Consider the following 23022-nt stretch of genomic DNA (forward strand, 5'->3'; position numbering starts at 1 on the left):
GTCTCCAGCCCAGCGGCCACCAGCAGAAAAGACACAGCCCGCGACCGAGAGAGCAGCAGAAGGGAGAGAGACGACAGCCCGGCAGAGCCACCGCCACGCACCGAAACCTCTCCCCGCCGCTTCCAAAATGGCGGCAGGCGCGCGCCCCCTCAGCCGCGCGCCGCCGGGGCGGGGCGGAGGAGCGGGAGGGGCCGCCCCAGGGCAGCGAGGCGCATGCGCGCCGCCCAGCGGCAGGGCCGGGCCAGGAGCAAGATGTCGGCGCAGGGGGATTGCGAGTTCCTGGTGAAGCGGGCCCGCGAGCTGGTGCCGGGCGACCTGTGGGCGGCCAAGGCCTGGCTCATCACGGCGCGGAGCCTCTACCCCGCCGACTTCAACATACAGGTGAGCGCCGCCACCCCACCGGCGCAATAGAGAGGCGCGGCGCGCCGGTAACCCCACAGGGCCTTGCGGCGGGTGCTGCCTGACTGACTGGCGCGTCGGCTACTGGGGGAGGAGAGGCGGGGCGAACGGTTGCCGTGGTGACGGGGACCCGGCAGCGACGCCGTTAACGTCCGTTACTCGGGGCGGCGGCTGTGGCAGCGCCCTGCCGGGGGGCGCGAAGAAGGGCGGCCGGGCCCGGCTCCCCTGGCAGGCATCCGGGCCTAGCACCTAGCTAGAGGCCGGGCCCAGCATCCCCAGAGGTGTCCGCCCCGGCACCCATGGCAGGGGCCGGGCTCAGCACCCGGATTTTGCAGCCGAACGGTCTTTCGCAGACTTTCTTTGTCGTGTTTCACTCCCCTCTGAACGCACAGGATGGCTGTTGGGAAGCACAAGAGGCGTGTGGCGGCAGTGCCCAGCCTCTCACTGTGGTGTCCAGTGGTTAAAAAGTAAAGTGGCGAGCTTGTAACTGCTTGTTGTGTTTCACTGTAATAAAACCCACTCCTATGAATGCTTTGTGAAAGAGGTGAAAATGTTGTTTTTTTAATAACTGAGGGGAAGGTCCCTTTCTGCTTCTTGCGTTTGCACACGATGAAACATTTAGGGTTGCAAAAAAATAGCCATTTCTAGTAGAGATTTAAAGTACCTCTCTTGCCTATGGCTTTCATAATAGCTTGGATTTTTGCATTGCATTTCACTGGCAACAAACCCCAGTCAAAGAACTATTTGAATTCTCGCTAAGCTGAGTTTTGTGTGTGTAAGAATAAAGCCAGCATGTTAACATTACTTATATTATCATACAGGATTTTATTCCTAATTTAACATGTAAATGCATAGTGTAAACTCAGCTCCTAATTTCTACAGCAAACGTTGCAATCCTTTCATTTTCTGTTATTCAGACTGCTGTGGCAAACTTGGGCCGGTTTTTTAGAGTGAAAGGACTGATCTGGTTCATAAGTGTATTCAAGAGAGCTAATGTTCTGTTCTTCCATCTTGCAGTATGAGATGTACACTATTGAGAGGAATGCTGAAAGGACAGCGTCTGCGGGCAGGCTACTCTACGACATGTAAGTAATCAGAGCTGGAACTCTGCAATTATGCCAGGTGCTTGCTTCCATAAATGTCAGAGTTTCCAGAAATATCATGTGAGCGTTCTTGGAAATCTGCGTGGATGAATTAAGCAGAAAAAGTCTTATTAATTAAAAATAAACAGTAAAAAGGAAGGGTTTATTTTCCATTTGCCCCTGCACATTATTTCATAGGAAGGTTTTGTCCTGGAAACAGCTTATGAGATCACTGTGCATTCCTTGCCTCAAACTTCATTACAGGTTTGTGAATTTTCCAGACCAGCCTGCTGTATGGAGGGAGATTAGCGTTATTACATCAGCATTAAGGAATGACTCTCAGGACAAGCAGACACAATTTTTAAGAGGTAAGGATTCTACTCATTGAGTAGGGAGAGTCCTGAAGGAATCTAAAGAAAAGCCCTCTGGCTACGTATCTGGTGTGGCAAGTAAGTGTCAGTCTTTTTAAATTTGCTTGTGGGCACCAGATTGTTTTGCTCAGTTCAGCCTTAAAGACTTCATTCAATGTGTTAGGCTTAGGAAACACAAAGGGCCAGGAGAAGCTGATTCCCATTGCTTTGTCTCTTAGATGGGTAGACTACCTCTGCCAGAACAACAAGCACGTAAAAAAGAGATTGCATAGGGAATAAGTGGAATGGGACTTATGAATCATCGTCCCAGTGATTGCAGAGAACAATGAATGATCATAAAAATGGAGTGAATTCATACGTATGCAGTGAGGGTTATGAAAACGAACAGTGACCAGAAGGGCTTTGCATTCACTGCCGGCAACCACAGGCAGTTTTGAAAGCAGGATTTACACCTGACAAATTATAATCTGCTGTTCAAATATGTGCTTCAGAAACTCTAAGGAAACACACTAAGAAACTGTGTGTAACTGCATACAGGCTATTCCGGTTTAGGGAACATGTGGTTTTTCATGGGGTATGTTTACTTTTCAGAGAGAATACATAAAAATTACAGGGAGAATACGTTGGTTTCTTTTTAGTGTCTCATTGGAAGTTAAAATTGAAAAAAACCTACCTCTTAATAATGAAAGTATTTATTAGTTGTAGAAGTGGATTGTAAGTAAAATAAATGAACATTCTTGAAAAAGCATCTTAAAATGTCAAATATTTTAGTATTAGAATTTTCAGTATTCCACTCCTTAGCAATCTTATTTGTTAGTTCAAGTTCTGTGCACCAAATAAACACAGGTAAATATTCATATGGTCTTCTGTGAAAGAAACAGCCATTTTTTTCCAAGCATAGATATTAAAAGCAGAAGAAAGTATAAGGAAATCTCTTTCACCCTGCATGGCAATATGATGATGACCAGTCTTTTACCCTTTGTCAGTCACGTTTACAATTCAGACATAGCCAGTTAAACATTTTAATTTTTTTTTTAAGGATTGTTTGAAACCCTTCCTGGTCGGATCCAGTGTGAGATGTTATTGAAGGCCACAGAGCAGTGTTTTAACACATTAGAAAGGGCAGAAATGCTACTACTGCTTCTGCGACGTTTCCCAGAGACTGTGGTGCAACATGGGGTAAGAGAAGCTCATAGCAACTATTCAGGATATTGGCATTCTGTTCTTTGAGATTTTGCTGAAATGTATTTTCCTTTGCCTAGTGAGAGGGTGAGTCTTTTTATTCATGTTTAATTGTGGCTAATAGTTCAGATAGCTGTATCTTGAGGTTACCACCAGGAAAGAATTGGGCAGAAAACAAGTGGAAGCAAATGAAGCGATTTTTTGTTTTGCAAATACAAAGAATATTCCATGCTTTTTGAAAAAGCAGAATAGCACAAAAAAATGTAGAGGAGTATTATAGTCTAAGAAAGAATATTACTTCAGCTTTTTGTCAGCAAACTCTCACTGAGGGCAGAGTGCATTGAGGTTATGACTAGACTGTAACAAGCAGCATGTTTGCGTTGACTTAGTAAACTTCAGCTGGAGCTCTTTAAATGATGATCTACTTTATTTAAGGACAGTTTAAGGATAGTTTCAAAATAGTCTAAAGACTATAAAACCTGTTGGTTCTGAGACTGACTTACACTAAGATGTTCTAGCTCGTACTAGCATCAGGCAGAGTGCACAGTCAGTTACTACAGCTCAGGTGACAAGTTGCAACTTTAAGGCCTGGCACCTTCATCGCTTTCGCCTGTCTATGCATGTCTTTACTGATACAGACAAATGCACGGTTTTTCTTGTGGTCTTGTTTTGCTGTCTTCTGGTGTTGCTTTTCACCTGTTATTAAGTAGGGATAGTATACTATAGAGATTAGCGCATGCAGTTGTCATATAGTGAATTGCTACTCATGCATCCACTGAATTATTGTTCAACTCCATTGAACAGCACTTCAAAAAGTTTCTAAAACCACCGCTCCAGTGCTTGATTTTCACCTCTGCTTACACAGGTAGGCCTTGGAGAAACATTATTAGATGCTGAAAGTATTGAAGACCAAGAATCCCCAGTGAATTGTTTTAGAAAATTGTTTGGTAAGAAACTATTAATGTTCTTGTGTTACTGTACAGCTTTTTAGGATGGCAAGATTCTGAGTTCAGTGAACTACTTTCAAGACATAGAAAGATAAGCGGATAGATAACTGGTTGAAAGATAGAGCTCAGAGGGTCGTGATTAGGGGCACAGAGTCTAGCTGGAGGTCAGTGACAAGTGGTGTTCCCCAGGGGTCAGTACTGGGTCCAATTCTCCTCAATATATTCATCAATGACCTGGATGAGGGGACAGAGTGCACCCTCAGCAAGTTTGCTGATGACACAAAGCTGGGGGGAGTGGCTGACACACCGGAAGGCTGTGCCGCCATACAGAGAGACCTGGACAGGCTGGAGATTTGGGCAGAGAGGAACCTTATGAAATTCATCAAGGGCAAGTGTAGGGTGCTGCCCCTGGGGAGGAATAACCCCATGCACCAGTACAGGTTGGGGGCTGACCTGCTGGAGAGCAGCTCTGTGGAAAGAGACCAGGGAGTCCTGGTGGACAATGGGATGACCATGAGCCAGCAATGTGCCCTTGTGGCCAAGAAGGCCAATGGCATCCTGGGGTGCATCAAGAAGAGTGTGGCCAGCAGGTCGAGGGAGGTCATCCTCCCCCTCTACTCTGTCTTGGTGAGGCTGCACCTGGAGTCCTGTGTCCAGTTCTGGGCTCCCTGGTTCAAGAAGGACAGGGAACTGCTGGAGAGGGTGCAGCAAAGGGCTGCGAAGACGATTAGGGGACTGGAACACATCTCTTATGAAGAAAGGCTGGGGGATTTGGGTCTCTTCAGTCTGGAAGAAAGACAGCTGATCGGGGACCTTATCAACACTTACAAATCCTTAAAGGGTGGGTGTCGGGAGGATGGGGCCAAGCTCTTTTCAGTGGTGCCCAGCAACAGGACAAGAGGTAATGGGCACAAACTTTAGCATAGGAAGCTCCACCTAAACATGAGGAGGAACTTCTTTACTTTGAGGGAGGCAGAGCACTGGAACAGGCTGCCCAGAGAGGTGGTGGAGTCTCCGTCTCTGGAGACATTCAAAACCCGCCTGGACGCATTCCTGTGCAGCCTGCTCTGGGTGACCCTGCTCTGGCAGGGGGGTTGGACTAGATGATCTCCAGAGGTCCCTTCCAACCCTATGGTTGTATGATTCTATGATTCTAAGACATCAAGATTAGAAAACCGCTTTAGTCAGAAGACTAGCCTTTAGTCAGGTCACATTAGGCCAGGTTGACCATATGGTACAAATTGATATTGCAGTCATTCATGTGAGGTTCTTTGTGATCCTTTGTGGTGTATGGTCAGCCAGAGATGGAGGCTTACATTGCTGATTGAGAAACCTTACTTAGAACAAGCAGAACAAAAAAAAAAACCCAAGCCTAAAGGATTTTTTTGGTTTGTTTTCTATTTTAGTTTGTGATGTTCTTCCTCTAATAATTAACAACCCTGATGTTCGACTTCCTGCCAGCTTGTTATATAAATATCTGAATAAAGCAGCAGAATTTTATATTAACTATGTAACTAGATCCACACAGATGGAAAGCCAATATCAAGGTAAGAATATTTTTACAAAATTAACCTTTCTTAGAAGGTATTTTAGTATTACTGAACTGACGTTGATAAATGAAGAATGCATGACCTTTATGTAATGTATCCCATAGAGGAGGATTAATAGTAGTACTTGATGTTTCTTAGTTCTTTGATACCAAAATACCTCATGATGCTTCAACTACTTAGGCGTGATGCTCATGAGGCTTCAACATGTGTACTGGGAGGTAGGACAGAATGTCCAAGATCTCCTTATCCAGCCCATCAGCTCTTTTGTACAAGGAGGCAGAAACACCTACTGCTCCCTTTCAGCCTTCTCAGTAAAGAATGGTTACCCTGAAAGCTCCAGTGTACATTTTTACATATCTCCTTCTTGAAAATAAATCAGTTGGTTTGATTTCTTTATGCAGAGAAAAATGTGCTGATTTTCCTAGGTTCACAAGATTCTTCTGATATTATGTCTCCAAGCAAGCGTAGCTCTCAAAAATATGTAATAGATGGTCTTACAGAGAAATCATCGCAGATTACAGATCCTTGGGAGAGGCTATTTAAAATACTGTCTGTGGTAGGAATGAGGTGTGAATGGCAAATGGATAAGGGAAGAAGGTGAGAAATGTGTACTTTTCCGGGTATTTCTTTTCAAGGCAATTTGGCTTTTTAATTCTTAAGGACATGGGTTGGAGAAGGATTTTAACATGAGGACATTTTGTGTAAATTCAGTGCAGCTTTTCTTTCAAGACTGTACAATGTAAAGGAAAAACGTGGATCCAGGGAGCCCTTTCAAATTGGTCTCTAAATTAAATATTTGTTAATGAAAGTCAGACATAAGAACTGTAGTACTCTGGGGTATCCTTCCCTAGGTGCCTCAGCAAAGAGGAACATGGTAAATATTTAGTGAAGTTTTACTGGTGTGTATTTCCAGCCTCCACTGACTTGCAGCTGGGGGATTTCCTCAGCCAAAATATTAAGTTTTTCATATTCGTTAGGCATTCTTTCCTTTAGTTTTGGAATTTGTGTAACATCCTGAATTCTTTTTGTCTCTCTTCCTCAGAAGTTTTGGTGACATTTTGCATCGAATGAAAGACCTCTGCAGATACATCAGTAACTTTGATAGTGATGCACACGCTAAATATAAGAATCAAGTAGTGTATTCCACGATGTTGGTCTTCTTTAAAAATGCATTCCAGTATGTCAGCAACATCCAGCCATCACTCTTTCAAGGTTAGTTTCTAACGTTTCAACTTTTGTAAAGAGTTCTTTGTGATTTCATTGCTAATGTCTGAAAGATCTTTTCTCATTAATCTTCTGAAACTATCATCTTACAAAGTGACATGGGTCTTTTTAAAAATTCTCCCAAGCTATTAGTCTTACCAGCAGAAATAGTTCATGACAAGTGCTGGTGTGGATGAGACCAAAGATCAGTCTAACTTAGCATCGTGGTTTCAACCTTGGCCAGCAGCAGGCAGTTGTCTAGCAACGTAGCAGACTAGATGTTATGAGAAGCATCTCTAGGGTTGATTCCTACTCTTCCATCAGCATCATGTTTGTTTCATTTTCTCCTCTGATTCTGTTTCTTTGAAGCTTGACATTTTCCTGGTTTTCTTCAGTGAAAAGATTGTACAAAAAGCTTCCACAAAATAAGTGCAGATATTTTTGCATTAGGAACACACAACAAACTTATAATTAATCAAATAAAAACTGAATAGGAAAAGATTTCCTGAAATTCACAAGCTTCCAACTTGGCTTTCTCTGTATAGTTTAAGCATGACCTTTAAAATGTGCTTTGCACATTAATCCTAATTTGTAATTAATTTGTAAATTGAACATTTAAAGTATGAATGTTACCTGTGCTTTTTCCTCCCCACTCAAATCTGCATTTGGGGCATATCAGTTTGCTTGGAACACCTTGGATTGCTTCTTCAGGCATAGACTGGACTTTTCAGGGATGGCCCAGAAGCTGAGGGAAATTCTTTAACCTCCAGTTTGTTCAGAACTTATTGAAATAAACAGCATCGTAAACAGGAATTTTCAACTCTTTAATAGTGTGCATTTCCTGCTTTTTCACTCACTGCTAGGGAATTCCTTGCAACAATAACAATTGTCACCATAGGTGATTAGTACTTATTAGCACTACAGTTATTGATTCATGATAAAATTACAATTTTAATTCTGTGTGTTGTGTTCATAAGTTTCATCCCAATTTCCTGCATGGACCAAATGACCATTTGAGTAATTAAACACTCAATACAAATGATGGGTTTTAAAGTTGTGTATTGAGTTGAACAACGTCAGTAGATAGCTAAGCTCAGAAGACAAATGACCTGGCAACTTGTATGCAAAGAACACATAGTCACTTTAACAGATACAGGAACTAATTGAGTTGAGTGTTTTGTTCTGTCAAGAGGAAAGAGACGTTATTGTGGGGCAGTGAGGTATGTTAGCTGTGCATATAGTTTTAGCTGCTTGATTCTGAGTTGAGGAAGAAAGGAAGTAAAGCACTGGTGAAAATGTTCCTTTCTAAGTTGAACAGTTGAGTATGTTAAAGCTCATGGTTTTCAGACTGATCCACCAAAAAAAGAACGTATACTGAGATAGCAGAGTGCGTCCCTTTAGTGCAGCATTTCTGGTACCTTCTGTCACTTCCTGACATCAGGAAAACATTTCCAAGACATCTTTTACTCATGATTTCTGCTTTAGCATTAAAGTCCAGTGGTATTCAGTGCCTTTCATATCATTTCTGGCCTTAGGGTTTTTCCTCCTCTTTGGAGGGCTCACTGTAGAATTCTATGTATTTTGGAAGCACAGCAGTGGGGAAAAAAGCTGTGTTCTCCTTAGTCCAGTAGCTCTGAGTTTTGATCTGTAACTTTCTTCTCATGTGCATGGACTTGCAAGAAACCTCTTGAGAGAAAACTTTTCAATTCATTTCTCTGACATAATTTATATCTGCCTTGCTGGAGACTTGAAAAATGAATGAGGCAATTCACACCTCTCATGATTTTCAGGCTGCCTGCAGGCTTGGCAGGAGTTGCTATTTGGGCTGATGCTTTTAGGGGTTTATTTATAACACTGTGTTAGAAATCAGTTAAAAATTCTTACGCTTAGATTCTAGAGCTCAGTTAGACAGAAAAACACAACATTGCTCTTTGTATGACTGTGTAACTTTCAGCCATGTAAGAGAAGGTTTGCAGCCCAAGACAAGGGTGAGGTTAGGTTTTGTTTTGCTTCAGGACTGGAGGTTTTGGAATAAAGGTTATGGTGCACTTGCCTGCCACTGAGACGAGAACGTTTATTTGGAAAGCAAAGCACTTAACTGGTATTCATTCAAATCGGTATGAGTAAAAGAAAAACCCACTCCTTTCTTCTTAGGTGTTAGAAGTAGGCAGCTCTTGATATTCCAGTGATAAAACTCTCCAGCATCCCAGCTGTGGTACTTTTATACCTGTTTCTCATGGATGCTATTTTCTATGTTATGACTTGGCTCTATTTTCAGGTCACACAGATTAGATTCCAACACAGTGGAATACAGGTACGGGAGAGTACCTGTATACAGGAGAGGTGATTTCAATGTGTTGCAGCCTTTGTGTAGAGGACGTTTCAATGGTGGTATTTAGTTTGAACCTAGGCGAAGGAGATAACCAACCTGGCGTGCTTAAAAAATAATGTTATTTCTTTTAACATTAACTTCTGTTGTAGTGGACTCCTTACGCATCACTTCTGAGTAGATGGGAAAAGCTTAATATGGGTTCTTCTATGTCAAGAGATGAAATGGATTGTCTTTATACCAAGCTCTCAAATTAGTTCCGTGCAATTACAAATGAGGCCTTATCCTCATTTCTTTCTGCAAATACAAACAGAAGAAATGCACATACTGAAAATACTTGTCTGCACTACTGTCTTGTCTGGTGGAGATTTCAAAAAGGGAAAACAGATTAATGGATTTCCCCTTTCCTTTATATTTCTCTTTGTCTGAGCTTTGCGCATCTATATACAACTTGATTGTGCAAACAGAGAAAATATTTTTGGAAGTAAAGTTTTCTCAGTAGTGACCATGCACCAATGTTGTTTGAGATTAAGAAGTGTTGTTCCTGTTTTATATCTAATGAAACTTAAGCACTGAGGTCTGAAAAAACGAGTACCGGATTCCACCGGATGTTCTGTGGCACCAGTGGAAGTAGAAATTATGTCTTCTGTGCTTCAAAATAAGGCTTCTCTAGAGGCTTTGGCGAGTGATGATGGGCTCTAGCAGTCTAAGGTTTAATTCTGCACACCAAGATCAGTGGGGGCAAAGCTCACACTGAGTAATCCTACTAGGGAAATCTTGTGATAAAATACACTCACTTCTTTGAGGCATCAGTGCCTGTCAGCATATTGCTTTGGTTTCTCATGAGAATGTTTTGAGAATATTGCTTTGTGATGTTTGTGGCTGTTAACTTCAGAGCCATTTGTTCTGTTCACCTGCTGAATAGTTGTACTTATATAAAAGCAAATAATGTTTGATGAGAGAACACCTGCCGCCTGAGTATATCTTGTGACTGCTCTGTAAGAAAAGGATTCAAAGATATTCTGAAGCTCTCAAGCAAACTCTTGTGGTGTCTGGTAAATGCATTCTGACCTTTACTGTAAGACTGCTTTGAGAAAAACATAGCTTAGTTTAAGCTTATGCAACACAAGTGAATTAATTTTAGATTGTTTTCTCTAGCATTATAATCATTACTTGTGAAGGCAACAAAGCCAGCTTGATGTGGGCATGAGACCTTTTGGATCAGTTTAGAGCAATCTTGAATTAATTTATCTTTAAATCCAGGGCCAAATGCTCCAAACCAAACACCACTGGTTCTTCTTGAGGATGTGACCAACATCTATGGTGATACAGATATTGATCGTAACAAACACATACACAAAAAGAGGAAACTTGCTGAAGGAAGAGAAAAAACAATGGTAATTTTTCTAGACTTTTTAATTTGTAACAGGAATGTCATTGGTACTGGAATTTGAACAGTAGTGGTTTTGACACAAATGTAATGGATGTATTTTTAGAGCTACCCTGGAATAGCTGTTTATGACCACAATTTGCAAACAGATTTTTTTTGGCTAACGCCAGCAAGAATAAAACAATTTTTGTAGCAATTGCTGTAGACACATGTGCTCATGTGAAGTCTTTAACTTGAAGGCGTTCAGCAGAGACTGCAGAAGATGTTAAAAATGGTAGCTATAGCAGTCAGATGTCCAAATTAATTGGCTTTTTATGACTGGAGCTGTGAATACATCTATTTCTTTAATAGTAGAAACCCACCAATTTATTGAGTTTGTCTGCTGGTAGAAGTACCCACTTATACAAGAATTACATTTGCTTTACATTATGCCACTGTAGGCTTAAAATGAGTGATAAATTATAAAGGATGTGTGTACTTTAACAGATAATCTGGATGAAGCTCATTGGTGGTGTGCCACGTTTAACAGAATTAATTCTTTTGGGATACTGTTTATCACGCTATACCACTGAGTTTCTTGGTAGCAAAAGAGATTGTTCTTAATATGAAAACAAGCTAAGCAAAAAGTCACTTAAAGGCACTTAAACTAGGACCTTGGCATCTCTAGTACAGAATTGTTTTCTTGTGTTCAGTGCAACTTCTGTGACTTTGTAGTCCTTTGAAATAAGTATAAATTGAGAATAGAACCTTTTATGTTTTATACTGACCCTTAAGCAGAGCTCTGATGATGAGGATCCTTCTGGGAAGGCACGAAGTCGCCATATTACAGTAAACAAGGCAGATCTTGCAAACTCTATTGAAGTATTAGAGAGTTTTAAACTGGCAAGAGAGAGTTGGGAGCTGCTTTATTCTCTGGAATCACTCGACAAAGGTAAGACTAACTGCAGGCACAGTTGCATTTAGGCTTCATTGCTGTTCATAGAAGTCATTGTGAATCCTTAAAATTGAATTTACTTTGGGTCCTGAGTATTTTTGATCTAAGTTCCAATAAGAAGCTTTATCAGTTGTTGCATTTCTAAATATTTTGATCCTGGATTTCATTTCATCCTTCATGCATCTTTTGCTCATTCTCCCCCACTTCTCTTGGAAGCAGCTTTTACTGAAGGAGCAGTTGGTTAGTAGTAGTGCTGATAATATGGTGAGGATATGCTGCTAATGGCTGCTTTACTTCATGCTTAAAAGATGTGTCTTTACGGTGTCTCACCCTTTCTGATAATATCTGGTGTGATAATCTTGAAAACAAATTTATCTTCTAAAAAGAAGGCCAATAGTACCACCTAGCTGCTTTTAAATTTGTTTGACACTGAAGAGAAGTATAATCAAAATACGATTGTATAGGAAGAGGGTATCCTATATTTGAAAGATGTCACACTCTCACTGTTTCAGTTTTTTTCATTTTTAAATTCAGCTGTTGCTTTTCTAGATAATTGATTTTCAACCCAAAGCTGTGAAATGCTTCATTTTCTCTTTTTCTTCTCTCACCACGTACACAGAGTTCACCAGAATTTGTTTGTCATGGAAGACAGACACATGGCTTTGGTTAAGAATCTTTCTTACAGACATGATCATCTACCAGGTAAAAAAATAAAGTAAAAACTAGTAAAAATAACACTATTACATTGCTCTTCCTTCTAGTGAGTAGCTGTTCTGCTTAGCCAGTTTGACTGCTTTAAGTGTCTACTGATTTTATTCTTTAAAGCATGACCCTTTTGGGGATGGAATCTTACCGTTCTTAGGTACCCTACTTAGGATCAAAGAATCATAGAATGGTTTAGGTTGGAAGGGACCTTAAAGATCATTTAGTTCAATCCCCTGGGGACACCTTCCAATAGACCAGGTTGCTCAAAGGCCAGTCTGACCTGGTTGGATATTCCTGTCCCAGTAGCTAGTTTTGGCATATGGAAAAGACCTCTGCGTTGGCGTTCTGACCTGTAGATATATATAGTGTTATGGAAGAAAAGTGCATTTTATTTGTCTGTCAGTGCATTCTATTGGAACACAATCAGAGAAAAGAATTTTCAAACAGCAGAAGATTTTAACATGTCTCAGTTAAAATTTATCATTCTCCCCAGAAATTAGGCTGACTGTACTCATTCCGAATACCACCTATAGAACAAAGCTTGTTCTTTCATATTTTTCCTTTGGAGGTCTTTTATTTTTGCTTGTACTTGTACCTAAACAAAAGCTATTTCAAACTTTTATTAGTCTAAATAAAGTAATGATTAACTCTGAAGAGCATGATTATTTGTTTCAGTTATAAATGCAATTTTGTAAACAGGCTTTTCAAAACAGAATTCCGTTTGTCTTCTCACTGCCTTGCAAACTTCTGTGCACAGCACATCACTCAAGAGTGTTCTGCTAGATTAAAATTTTGAATCCTCTCTGTAAGGAAATTTTTATTTCTGTCTTTCTACCCAGTGTATACAAAGGCCCTAACACTATCTTTTTATATCTTTTTTTTTTTTAAAGGGGCAGTACAAAAAAGCAATTAGCAGCCTACATCATTTGGCAGCTCTTCAGGGCTCTCATTCTCCACAGCAAATTACAGGACAAGGATCACTAGAAAATCAAAGAGCACTAATCCAGTTAGCAACCTGCCACTTTGCCCTTGGAGAATATCGGGTACGTATAGCATTCCATGCACTGGTCCTTCATCATCTGGCCCTGTGGTTCCTGTTTGTCGTCTTCCTTTGAATTTTCCTGTTAGCCTGCTTTCAACGGGGTAGTGAACATAACCCAGAGTCTACTGAAAAATCCATACTTCACAGGGGGAAGTACTGCACTACCTGGCCCATTAACTGACTGTCCTTTAGTATCTCTCTTAAAGAGTCTATTTGGTAGTTATGATTTGGGGAGTTTAGTTATGATTTTCCATAGCTGCAAGTGTTTTAGTCTGTAAACGTAACCTTAAATTTTAATTCCTTAACTTTACGGAAACAGTTTTAAGCATTGAAGGAAAATTCTTAGGTATAGGCTTCACGTGGCAGGGGAAAGAGAAAGGTTTATAGGAAAGAAACTTACGTGATCATCTTAGAAAAGAATTAGTTATCAACTGACAGTTTCAGAGCAATACTGTCTGGCCTGACCTCTGAACTTGCTTTTCCTTTGGAATACATATTTTGTGGTTTTAATATTACAGGAGTGCATGGTGGTCTGAGGTCAGTCAGTGTCAGCACTAATGATAAAGGCTGGGCCTCTGAGGCTCTAACGTCATCCCAGTACTACTGTACAAGTCTTTTTGTCCCTTCCAGTTTACTACTTTTTCATCGGAAATGTGATAATATATCCCCACAGACCTCTTATTGTCTCTATGAAATAGCATTAAAAATTCATCGCATTCTGTCATGCTGTCAGATTGCCATTTTCCTTTCTATTTTTACCATGGACAGAAACAAGCTTTTAAAAGCTATTCTAAGAATTCATTTGAAAACTTAATTCATCAAAATAAAATAGTTATTGATTGCAGTTGTATTGATCTGAGACTCTTGAAATGAAGAATGCCAATACATATTTCTTCACAATTAAAATGACTTATGTAGGCTCTCAGAGATTGTTTAATGACAGCTGCGTCTTTTTGCTCGGCCAAACTAAGTTATTCATTAAGTCCACTCAAGTTCTGGCAGAGAATTTTGTAATTGTTTTTTTCTTTTGTGGTGTCTGAAATTTTTAATCGTTATTAACATACATGAATTTTAAGAACTTTAATTTATACTTAGCATTATTATGTCTCTCTTCTTCATTTTATAGCAAACATGCGAAAAAGTGCTTGACCTCATGTGCTGTATTTTACTTCCAATACAAGAAGGAGGTAAAGTACAAGAGGAGCAACCTAAAGTAAAGTCTAAATTCAGGAAAGGTATGGAATTGCTACTACTTTAAACTCAGTGTTAGTTGAGTATGTAATTCTTCTCTTTTTGTATTACGAAAAGGGAGGAAGTTCTTAATCCCCTCTTGGTTTTGTGAGTGGTTTTCCTGCTGGTAGCTATTGAAGTATATTGGTGACAAAGGCCTGCTACAGGAAAAGAGAAATGAAGAAAAATTTTTAAACTGTGTAACTTCACGTTTTGAATCATTCGTAATTTACCTTCAAAGTTTTCCTCCCTACCTGAGATTTGGCAATTGTAGATTTGTTTTACTTCACCCTAATTTCTTTCAAACTTAGGTAATCGTGAGATCCCTAAAGAAGTGTACGATAAACTGTTCTGTTGCAGGGTCTGATTTGAAGCTTTGGCCATGTACCAGTAGAGCCATCATGCCTTACTGCCTTCATCTGTTGTTAGCTTGTTTCAAGGTAAGCTGTAGTCAAGGTTTCAAATTCTCTCATGTCTGTAAGGCCTAGTTTATGTATCTGGCGTCCTGAAACTGCATGGCCTTATCCCAGTGGTGTGACTAGGTGTGAACGGCTGTGCCTCAAGTGCTTCTCACCTAAATGGGTCTGTGGAGGGTCTTTTTTTTGGGGGGGGAGGCAGTGTTGATGGAGGAGGGTTTGTTCTCTCTTTCTATTAATTTTAGTTTGGGGCAGAGGAGATAGGATTAATCTCAACGTATTTTTGTCTGCATTCAGACTTCCCTTAGAGGTCAATGGAGACAATTTGGTATTTTTGCTGGAAATCTCCAGACTATTTTAAATGTATATATTAGGGCAGAATGAAATAAGCTCCTAAAGAACTTTTCTTGTATTTGCACAGATGTAGGTGAGGTGAATCCCATATAGTTATAAAAGCAAGATGTGTTTCTTGATTGTCTCAATGTCCATTTTTTCCCTGAAGCTCAGAGCTTTCACTGACAGCAGAGATGATATGGCGCTGGGCCACGTAGTTGTTCTGCTTCAGCATGAGTGGCCACGTGGTGAGAACTTGTTCCTGAAAGCCATCAACAAAATCTGCCAACAAGGAAACTTCCAGTACGAGAATTTTTTCAACTATGTCACAAGTATCCTTTTTCTAACCAAGAATGTCTTTCAGATCCAAAACTATGTGATGGGCTGTTGAAAAAGCTGTTAGATAGTTTGAGCAGCAGCTCTTCTCCGTGAATCATATTCTGTATTTATTTCCATACCATGCAAGTCTCTTATAATAGGTGGCAGTGCACAATGGACTATAAATATTGCTCCTGTCACCTGTTCTGGCACTTGAGAGTATCCTTAAGTACATTGCAATTGCACTTCCATTCAGCAGCAGCTTAGGCTGCTTGTGCAAGTGATGGCACTCTCTTTGATAAGATACATGGGGCATTATACTACAAGGTTGTTAACAAAAACGATAAAGCAGTACCAGTGCTTCAGAGTTGAATGATTTTGGCTATTATTTATGAAATGCTTTGTGTGGGTAAGTTTTTTTGTTTACTAAGATAACATGGTATGCCAAAGTTCATACAAAGCGTGTCTGATTATTTGTATTCAGATATCTGACATACGCTTTGATTAGCATACACACATGTGGACAGTTTAGCGTTTAACCTAAATGGAGATCCAGCCATGGTCCCCAGGAAACAAGGGGACTAACTCGTATCTGAGACAAGTAAAAAAGCTCTGATGTTAAAGGAAGCAAAAAAAAAAAAAAAGAAGCTAAATAAGGGACGAAAATAGAAAACTAAAAAGGGTGGTATGTGCCACTGTTGTGGCATTTCCTTCAGTCCCAGCCTCAGTATGTACTGCTTTGATAACCTGCAGTGCAGGAAAATGAAGTAAAAACAACCAGAGAATTTGTTTAGAGAGATGAGCTTTCTTTACCTCTGTCTGACTGTACATACAAAGAAATTAAGAGAAAAGAAGTTGACGGATGTGTGTATTTTGCACTTTAAAAAGCCTTTCCTCATGAATTTGTGGAGGATGAGGAACACACGCCATGATCTTTATCGCTTTTAAGAATTAGATACTTCAATACCTGTTAATTTTTGACTGGCCTTTCAGCAATGTGGCTTTAGATGTGAGGGATAAGAAGGAATGTTCTCTATCATTTTTTCCCTACTCAAATCTTTAACGTTTTCTTCAGATATTGATATGTTGGAGGAATTTGCTTATTTAAGAACACAGGAAGGAGGGAAAATTCATCTGGAACTGCTGCCAAATCAAGCAATGTTGATCAAGTAAGGATAAAAAAGCATTTACTGTTTTCTTTGGAAAAAAAAAAAAAAAGGAGAGTATGTTCCAGTTGCCTTTGCTTTCATGTCATCTTCTGGATAGTAAGTTTGTCATGCCTTTGAGTTTAAATCTAAGGAGTTGGCTAAGGAGTTCAAACAAAGCCGTGAGTTTTTTTCTGACTATCCTGCTGATCTGTGAATTCTTTTGGGGGGTTCTTCAACTTTTAAACTCCTACTTTTACAGAACCTTATTTTTAAGTTGCATTTGCTTTAGAATGATTCATATTAAAGTGATTACAGTATTGCTCTTTCAACTACACTTGCACTTTGCAGGAATTCTTTAAGTAATTAGGCATGAGTGCACGGTGTTAATTTTGCTGAACAGTAATGCTGAACAGAAAGCACTATTAATTGTAAACAAAGTTACAAAAGACCACTGAATGATGAAAAATGTAGGTATAAATTATAAATTAAATTACACTCCAGGTAAACTCTAATAAACTTTCTCTTAGAACTAGCAGGTCATCTCTTGCTATGTACTGAACAAGCTTATTCTGCCTAGGTTATTATGAGATGCTGAAGGAAATTAATAATTTGGATTAACTTCCTAGGTGTTCTTAGTTTTGAGACAAGACTGAACAAGTATCTGCTGCAGGGTTTTAGTGGCAGAATGTTTTGGAATATCCTAGTTGTTTGTTAGAACTTGTGGTATTTTGCTTTAGAAGAGGGGGACTGCTGAAGTTTATTGAAATTCCAGTTTGGGTCAGTGTTTCTGGCTATTCACTAATATGAAAATTAGTGAATGGGCTAAAGTTTTCAAAAAATGGGAGCCTAACATTAGACAACTGGATCCAAACTTGGACTAGTAAATAGATTTTCCAAAATAACCGACAGAAAAATGAGATGCTAGGTGTAATTAAAGAAAAGAAAAAGAAGCAATACAAATGCTTAATTATGTGACAGAGAACTTCCTCTTTTAAGCTCTAGATTTTCAAACTCTTACCCTTGCTATATCTCACTACTTCTAACCAGCTGGATGAAAACAAGAATCAGGGTGTTCTGCACTATGTATAATGTTAAGTAATAAGCTTTGTCAGCAAGAGGGCTTAGCACTAAAGACTACGCCTGGTAACTTCTTAGCTGCTATCTCAACTTGGTTGTAATAGTTCAGTGCTGTTTTTCTGAGTCACAGCTTTTATTTTGATTGGCATGGTAGCTCTTACTGTTCTGACCACACCAGTCAGGAAGTAGGTAGCAATCAGTGATTCTGACAAGATAGAAATTTCTCTTTGACCTCCTTTTGACCAGTGTTTTGTTTCCTGAATGATGGAAATGCTTGTAGAAGAGAGGTCCATTTCTTTGTGCTTATTGAGCCAAAATGTTCAAATATCCCATCCAGCTGGAAAAGCCGTGTACAGTGTCTTTTATGTGGCTGATGTGGAGGACAGGAACCACTTCATCAGAGAGCTGATGGGAGGGAGAGTTCAGGGTGTAGTCCACTAATTGGAGATGAAATCTCCTCCCTTGTTACCCCAGTTATTTTTTTTAGCTGGACTCGCTGCACTGGTTAGCTCACAGCCTCCCCCAGCTGGGGTTTTAGATGAAGTGCGCCAGAACGGTCCTGTTTCCTGGGACAATGGTTGGTAGGCTCAAAACTTGCAGACTGGCTTTCATCTTTCAAAACTGTCACCAGTTCTAGTTGTACGAGCTGCTGCACCATCCTCCCAATAATTAGCAGAGGCAGCTCGGATACTGTTCAGCCATGCACAGGAAGACTCTTGTGAGTTTGCCACAGCAGCCCAAAGACGGAGCAGTTTCTCCTTTGCCTCATATTTGCCTCAGCATAAACGTGTGTAGCAATCCTGCATCTTAATTGATGGGAAATGTATTACAGATATGATATGTTTTTTATACAGACAGCTTTTTTTTTTGGTGACTTATAGGTCATTTTTCTCCCCAGGTGAATTTCACAGTCTTCCAGTACTTTTCCTCAGTACCTTATACTTAACAGGAAATTATATTATTTTTTCTGAACCCAGGAAAGCAAACTGGAATGTGGTTTTCAAAAGCCGAAGTAAGATCTTGGTAGCCTGCAGACTTACAGTCGGGTCCTGCAAAATATATATACAGTTCGTAAGCTTTCCCTTTGCTTCTATCCATTGTGGGAATGTGAAGGTCCATGGTTTTGGTTTTAACTGGTGATACGACCAGCTCATTCTGTTTGCAGTGTCAACAAGACTTCTACGATGAGCTCTGAATTCAACCACTAAGTGCTTTTGAACTCCACTCTAGACAAACCAAGTTTCATAGTTTTACTGAGTTTACATGTCAGTAGTGGCAGGCTTAGCTAGTGAGGTAAGAGGAAAAGAACAATATGCAAGTAATGACCGATTAATATTGTGCTCCTCTTTCTAATAAATCTTACTCTAATTAGTCTAATCTTAGCCTACCAAAATGCATAAACTTGATGTGAAAGCTGTTGGGTGTTCTGTCTCTACTCACATTCCCATCACATCTCCCCTTGGGGACAGGGAAGGAAAAGCTCAGTTGGTTTGAAGTGAAATGAAGTATCTTGGAAGTGTAATTTTTATTCTGACTGTGCACTTGGGTGTGTTTAGTTCTGGCTGCAGATCTTGCAAGCAGTAATGAAGACACAGTTGCACAGAATCCCTTTTGCAAACATCTGCCACCCTGGGACCAATAACATCTTCCTGTTCCTTTGTATTTTCTGTTTCCCGTGTCCATTTTTGCAGTATTGGACCTAATCTTGAAAAATCAATCTAATTTAATTGAATAATTCTTGTGAATATTTTATTTCAGGTTATTGTAGCTGTATTGTAGAGTATTTCTGTACTACTAAAACATCCCGTCTTTATTTGGCTTTTATAAGCATAGCTCTCCAACCATATTCATTAATAAATTATAGATACTAACCAAAATGCCCACCTGTGAGATCTGAAGGTAGACACCTAACTCAGTATTACAGACATGTGAGTCTTGCTTCTCTGCTTCCTTCTTAGCATCTATGGGGGGTGAACGCTGCACTCAGTAATTGGTTGCCTAATAAGATTTAGATGACATTTTGAGAGACTTAGGTTAAGAAACTAGACCTGTTCTCTATATACCAAATTGCTCATTTTTCCTTAGGTGGGGCATTGGATTTGCTCTAGGCTGGATGTGTGAGGTTATTATCTTGTGTTATAGTTAGCAAACAAAGATAAGGACTTCACAGAAAAGACAAACTGTCTTTTAGCTGAGACACCTTTTGGTGGCTAGTTGATGTGGCCCTGGTCATAAATGGGAGGCTGCTCTGAGTGGGCATTCGTGCTCTGACATGCCATCCTCCCACAGCCATTTTTGTGTGCAGTTTGAATTTGAAAAGGTGAAAAAGGCCATCTGTGGGCTAATGAAAAGATACTTAGGCAACCTGTAACAAACACTGTCATGTACTCAACTTGGCCGATACCCGCTGTGCATGCACTCGGCTTGGGCTCAGCAGCAAATCCCTTAACTCCAAGTTGTGGGCTCTCCTGGTTTGCTGACACACTCCTGCTGGCTCTGCAAGGAAGCTGTGGTGTCTGCAGTGCTCCTCTGATTATATCTTTTCTGATTGACACGCTTCCCGGGAAGAGCTACGACAGTTCATCGTAGTACAACTGGATATTGTTTTTGCACCTACCACTGTTCTTTCTCCTGGTGTAACTGTCCAGAAATATGTGTATGTATTTAGACCACAGTTGCAGAACAGCCTGGCAATGAAATCTGGGGATATTTGCATGTTTGATGCTCTTAGGGTCCTGCACCCCTTCGGCTGCTCCATGGTCATACTGCTGTGTGGTCTCACCCTACTTCTTTGTTGCTCCTTTTTCTGGAGAGTTGTTTTGCACCAGAGGGGGAGTTGGTGTGTGGGTGTTTGAATGCTGCTATTTGCTGTTTTTTGAAGGACTTCTAGCCCTCCCATGGGGTTACTGCAGCAGGAATTCATACCTGTGCTACAGCCCAGCATACAGACTGCTGACAGGTACCAAGTGGAAAAACCCCGCTCATAGTGTGCTGTGTTTTGTCAACATGTTTTACTGCCCATGGTTTTCAGCAATTTGTTACTCAATATTTATCTTTTTTTTTCCTCCATTTGTGCCTACATTGCCTGGCAAACCATGTTGTTCTATTATAACATTTATTTTTCTTTTTACCATAAGTTGCCAGTATCCGTGTCCTTTCAATTTAATAATCACTGTTGAATTTAAACAAAAATGTAGAAATCCCCACAAATGACACCGATGTTCAATCATATATTAGCAAGAGAATAACCCTTTCTTTTCAAGATACTGGTTACTGGATCCGTTTGTAGATACTTTTCTTCATTTAAGTTGTTCTGAATTCTGTTTTCTGTTTTCCAGCTGTTAAATGACACACATCTTCAAAACCGCTGCTGGCTTGCTCAGTAGCTATTGGTTGCATTCTCCTTTAGGTTGTGCCTGACCATAGCACTCAGCTGCCAGCAATGTTTAGGGCAGTAAAGATGGAAAACGGGGCTTATCCCATAATCTCTGAATATGGTGGAGTATTTTCAGTGCAGTTTTGCTTCACTCAGCGTAGATCATCACTAAATGGCCTGGTAGTCTTCTGGCTAGTCTCTTCTTTGCCTTTTCTACCTGTTACAGAAGTCTCTGCTGTTTCGGCAGAGAACTCTCTTTTCAAATGCTGGACTTGCTGATCTAAGTGAAGGTGGGGTGGTATTGTTGGTGAGGGCAGTTCCCAGGCTTTTCCCTTCCTCATTTCCAGCGTCTCTGGATTGGCATAGATGGCCTCACCCTTTATTTTTTATTTCCTTTCTGTCTTTCAGTGTGCTTGCTGGGTTTGGTCCCGCTCTTCCCTTCTTACCCATGACTCAGGACTTTTCTCAATGTTAGCATTATGCTTTTCTCTGTGATTTAATTTATTCCGCTCCTTTAGTAGTGCTAGGGCTCTCATTTCAGGGCCTATCTTTTGCTTCCCGTCCCAAGCAGGGCTTGCAAGTAGATGTTACAAAGTCTTGATCTTACTTATCCAGTTCTGGAGCAGTGCAAGTAAAGTGTAGTGGCTTTGGCGCTGCAGAACATTGTTTTAAGGACAAGATTTAGGTATCGAGTGCTGCAGGCCAACGTGAGGACAAAGACTCGTTCATAAGAACGGCCTTTAACAGGGCAGTATCCCAAGAGTTTCCCCAACCAGCATCACTTTATCTTGCTCAACAGCTGGACCTTTGTTCTGTTTGAAAACAAGTCCTGAACTTCTGCTCAGAATAAATGTAATCCCTGCCTGGTGTCTGCTGTCTCCACAAGACTGGCTTCTACTGACACAGACTCACAGCCTGGCTTGGTTTGCACTTTGTGTTGGCCTGTGAAAGAGTTCACTGTGCCTTTCATTAGTCAAAGAGTTATCAGTGCCCACAGGATTCTATAGCTCCTTCCTGCACTTTCTTACTGGTACAAGATGCCCTCTGCTCTGGTGGCAGCCATCTGTTCCCTTCCTCCAGAGAAAGCAGATTCACCTTTTCACTCTTCTTTCAACCCCAACCATTTATAGAAGTGATTACAAAGAGGAAGTGGCCTGGGCAGCAAAGGTGGAGAGGGAAAAAAAATTCCTGTCCCCAAGCAAGGGGAGAACTCTGTATGGGCTGGGTTAAGAGAATAGATTTTCCTATTAGCCAGAACAGTAACATTTTTTTTTCCCTCCCAATAATCAAAGCAGTGAGAGCATAGACTTCTATGTAACCTCAAACTGTTGAAAGACTTGTAAGCTGCTAAACACATGATTTTTAAAAAATAGCATAGCATGGGCTATTTGGGTTTCCTTATATAAACTCGGGTACGGACAGTAGGTATATAGTAAGTAACATGCAGCACCTTTTAAATTACTGTAGTGCACCAAATAACTCTTGTTTGATTTTTTTCTCTCTCTCTTTCCTTCATGGCTTAAGGCATCACACAGTTACCCGGGGTATAACTAAAGGAGTGAAAGAAGATTTCCGCCTGGCCATGGAGCGCCAGGTCTCGCGCTGTGGGGAAAATCTCATGGTGGTCTTGCATAGGTTCTGCATTAATGAGAAAATACTGCTGCTTCAGACACTTGCTTGAACGGACTGGATCATGATGCAATGTCTGTTACAGAGAGAGAAGGCTATTACTTGTACGAACAGCAGTGTGGCAGTGGAAAAATCACTTGTCTAGGGTATCAGAGAAGTTCCCTATGAGTTCTGCAATACACAAACGCTACTCAGTGTTTATTCACCGCTTAGTTTTCTTATGTGGGTAGATCAAACTTTATAAATAAATCTTTGTTTAAGAAGTCTTCTGTAATGTCCTATTTGTTTTGGGTTTTTTCCATAACATTATACTAAGGTGTGCACCTTAGTTCTTTCCATCTTTATATATACACAGAGAACA

General features: G+C 40.4%; 1 protein-coding gene across 5 annotated transcripts; it reads left to right on the forward strand.

The window, feature by feature from the left end:
* The first annotated feature begins 221 nt into the window (after positions 1 to 221).
* INTS10 (integrator complex subunit 10) lies at positions 222 to 22924 on the forward strand. Of its 5 annotated transcripts, none has more exons than XM_063337337.1 (18): positions 222 to 381; positions 1417 to 1484; positions 1746 to 1849; positions 2892 to 3031; positions 3900 to 3981; positions 5388 to 5528; positions 5957 to 6128; positions 6574 to 6743; positions 10327 to 10460; positions 11228 to 11384; positions 12007 to 12089; positions 12983 to 13135; positions 14261 to 14369; positions 14725 to 14804; positions 15283 to 15445; positions 16507 to 16600; positions 20538 to 20615; positions 22557 to 22924. In XM_063337337.1, exons 1-18 carry the CDS (start codon positions 253 to 255, stop codon positions 22711 to 22713), a joined length of 2214 nt encoding a protein of 737 aa, XP_063193407.1. In that variant the 5' UTR covers positions 222 to 252; the 3' UTR covers positions 22714 to 22924. The 5 variants fall into 5 exon arrangements, with proteins under 5 accessions (XP_063193407.1, XP_063193408.1, XP_063193409.1 ...); XM_063337338.1 differs by having other exon boundaries at positions 11231 to 11384; XM_063337339.1 differs by lacking the exon at positions 20538 to 20615.
* Positions 22925 to 23022: the final 98 nt, after the last annotated feature.

This window comes from Chroicocephalus ridibundus, chromosome 5 (assembly GCF_963924245.1).
Source record: "Chroicocephalus ridibundus chromosome 5, bChrRid1.1, whole genome shotgun sequence".
In the NCBI taxonomy this organism is placed as follows: Eukaryota; Metazoa; Chordata; class Aves; order Charadriiformes; family Laridae; genus Chroicocephalus; species Chroicocephalus ridibundus.

Excerpts from the sequence above, each read along its gene's own strand:
- INTS10 (XM_063337337.1), top strand. The coding sequence starts at position 253 with ATGTCGGCGCAGGGGGATTGCGAGTTCCTGGTGAAGCGGGCCCGCGAG. Across the intron at positions 3,032-3,899 it reads AGACTGTGGTGCAACATGGG|GTAGGCCTTGGAGAAACATT; the intron begins GTAAGAGAAGCT and ends CTGCTTACACAG. Across the intron at positions 16,601-20,537 it reads AATCAAGCAATGTTGATCAA|GACTTCTAGCCCTCCCATGG; the intron begins GTAAGGATAAAA and ends TGTTTTTTGAAG.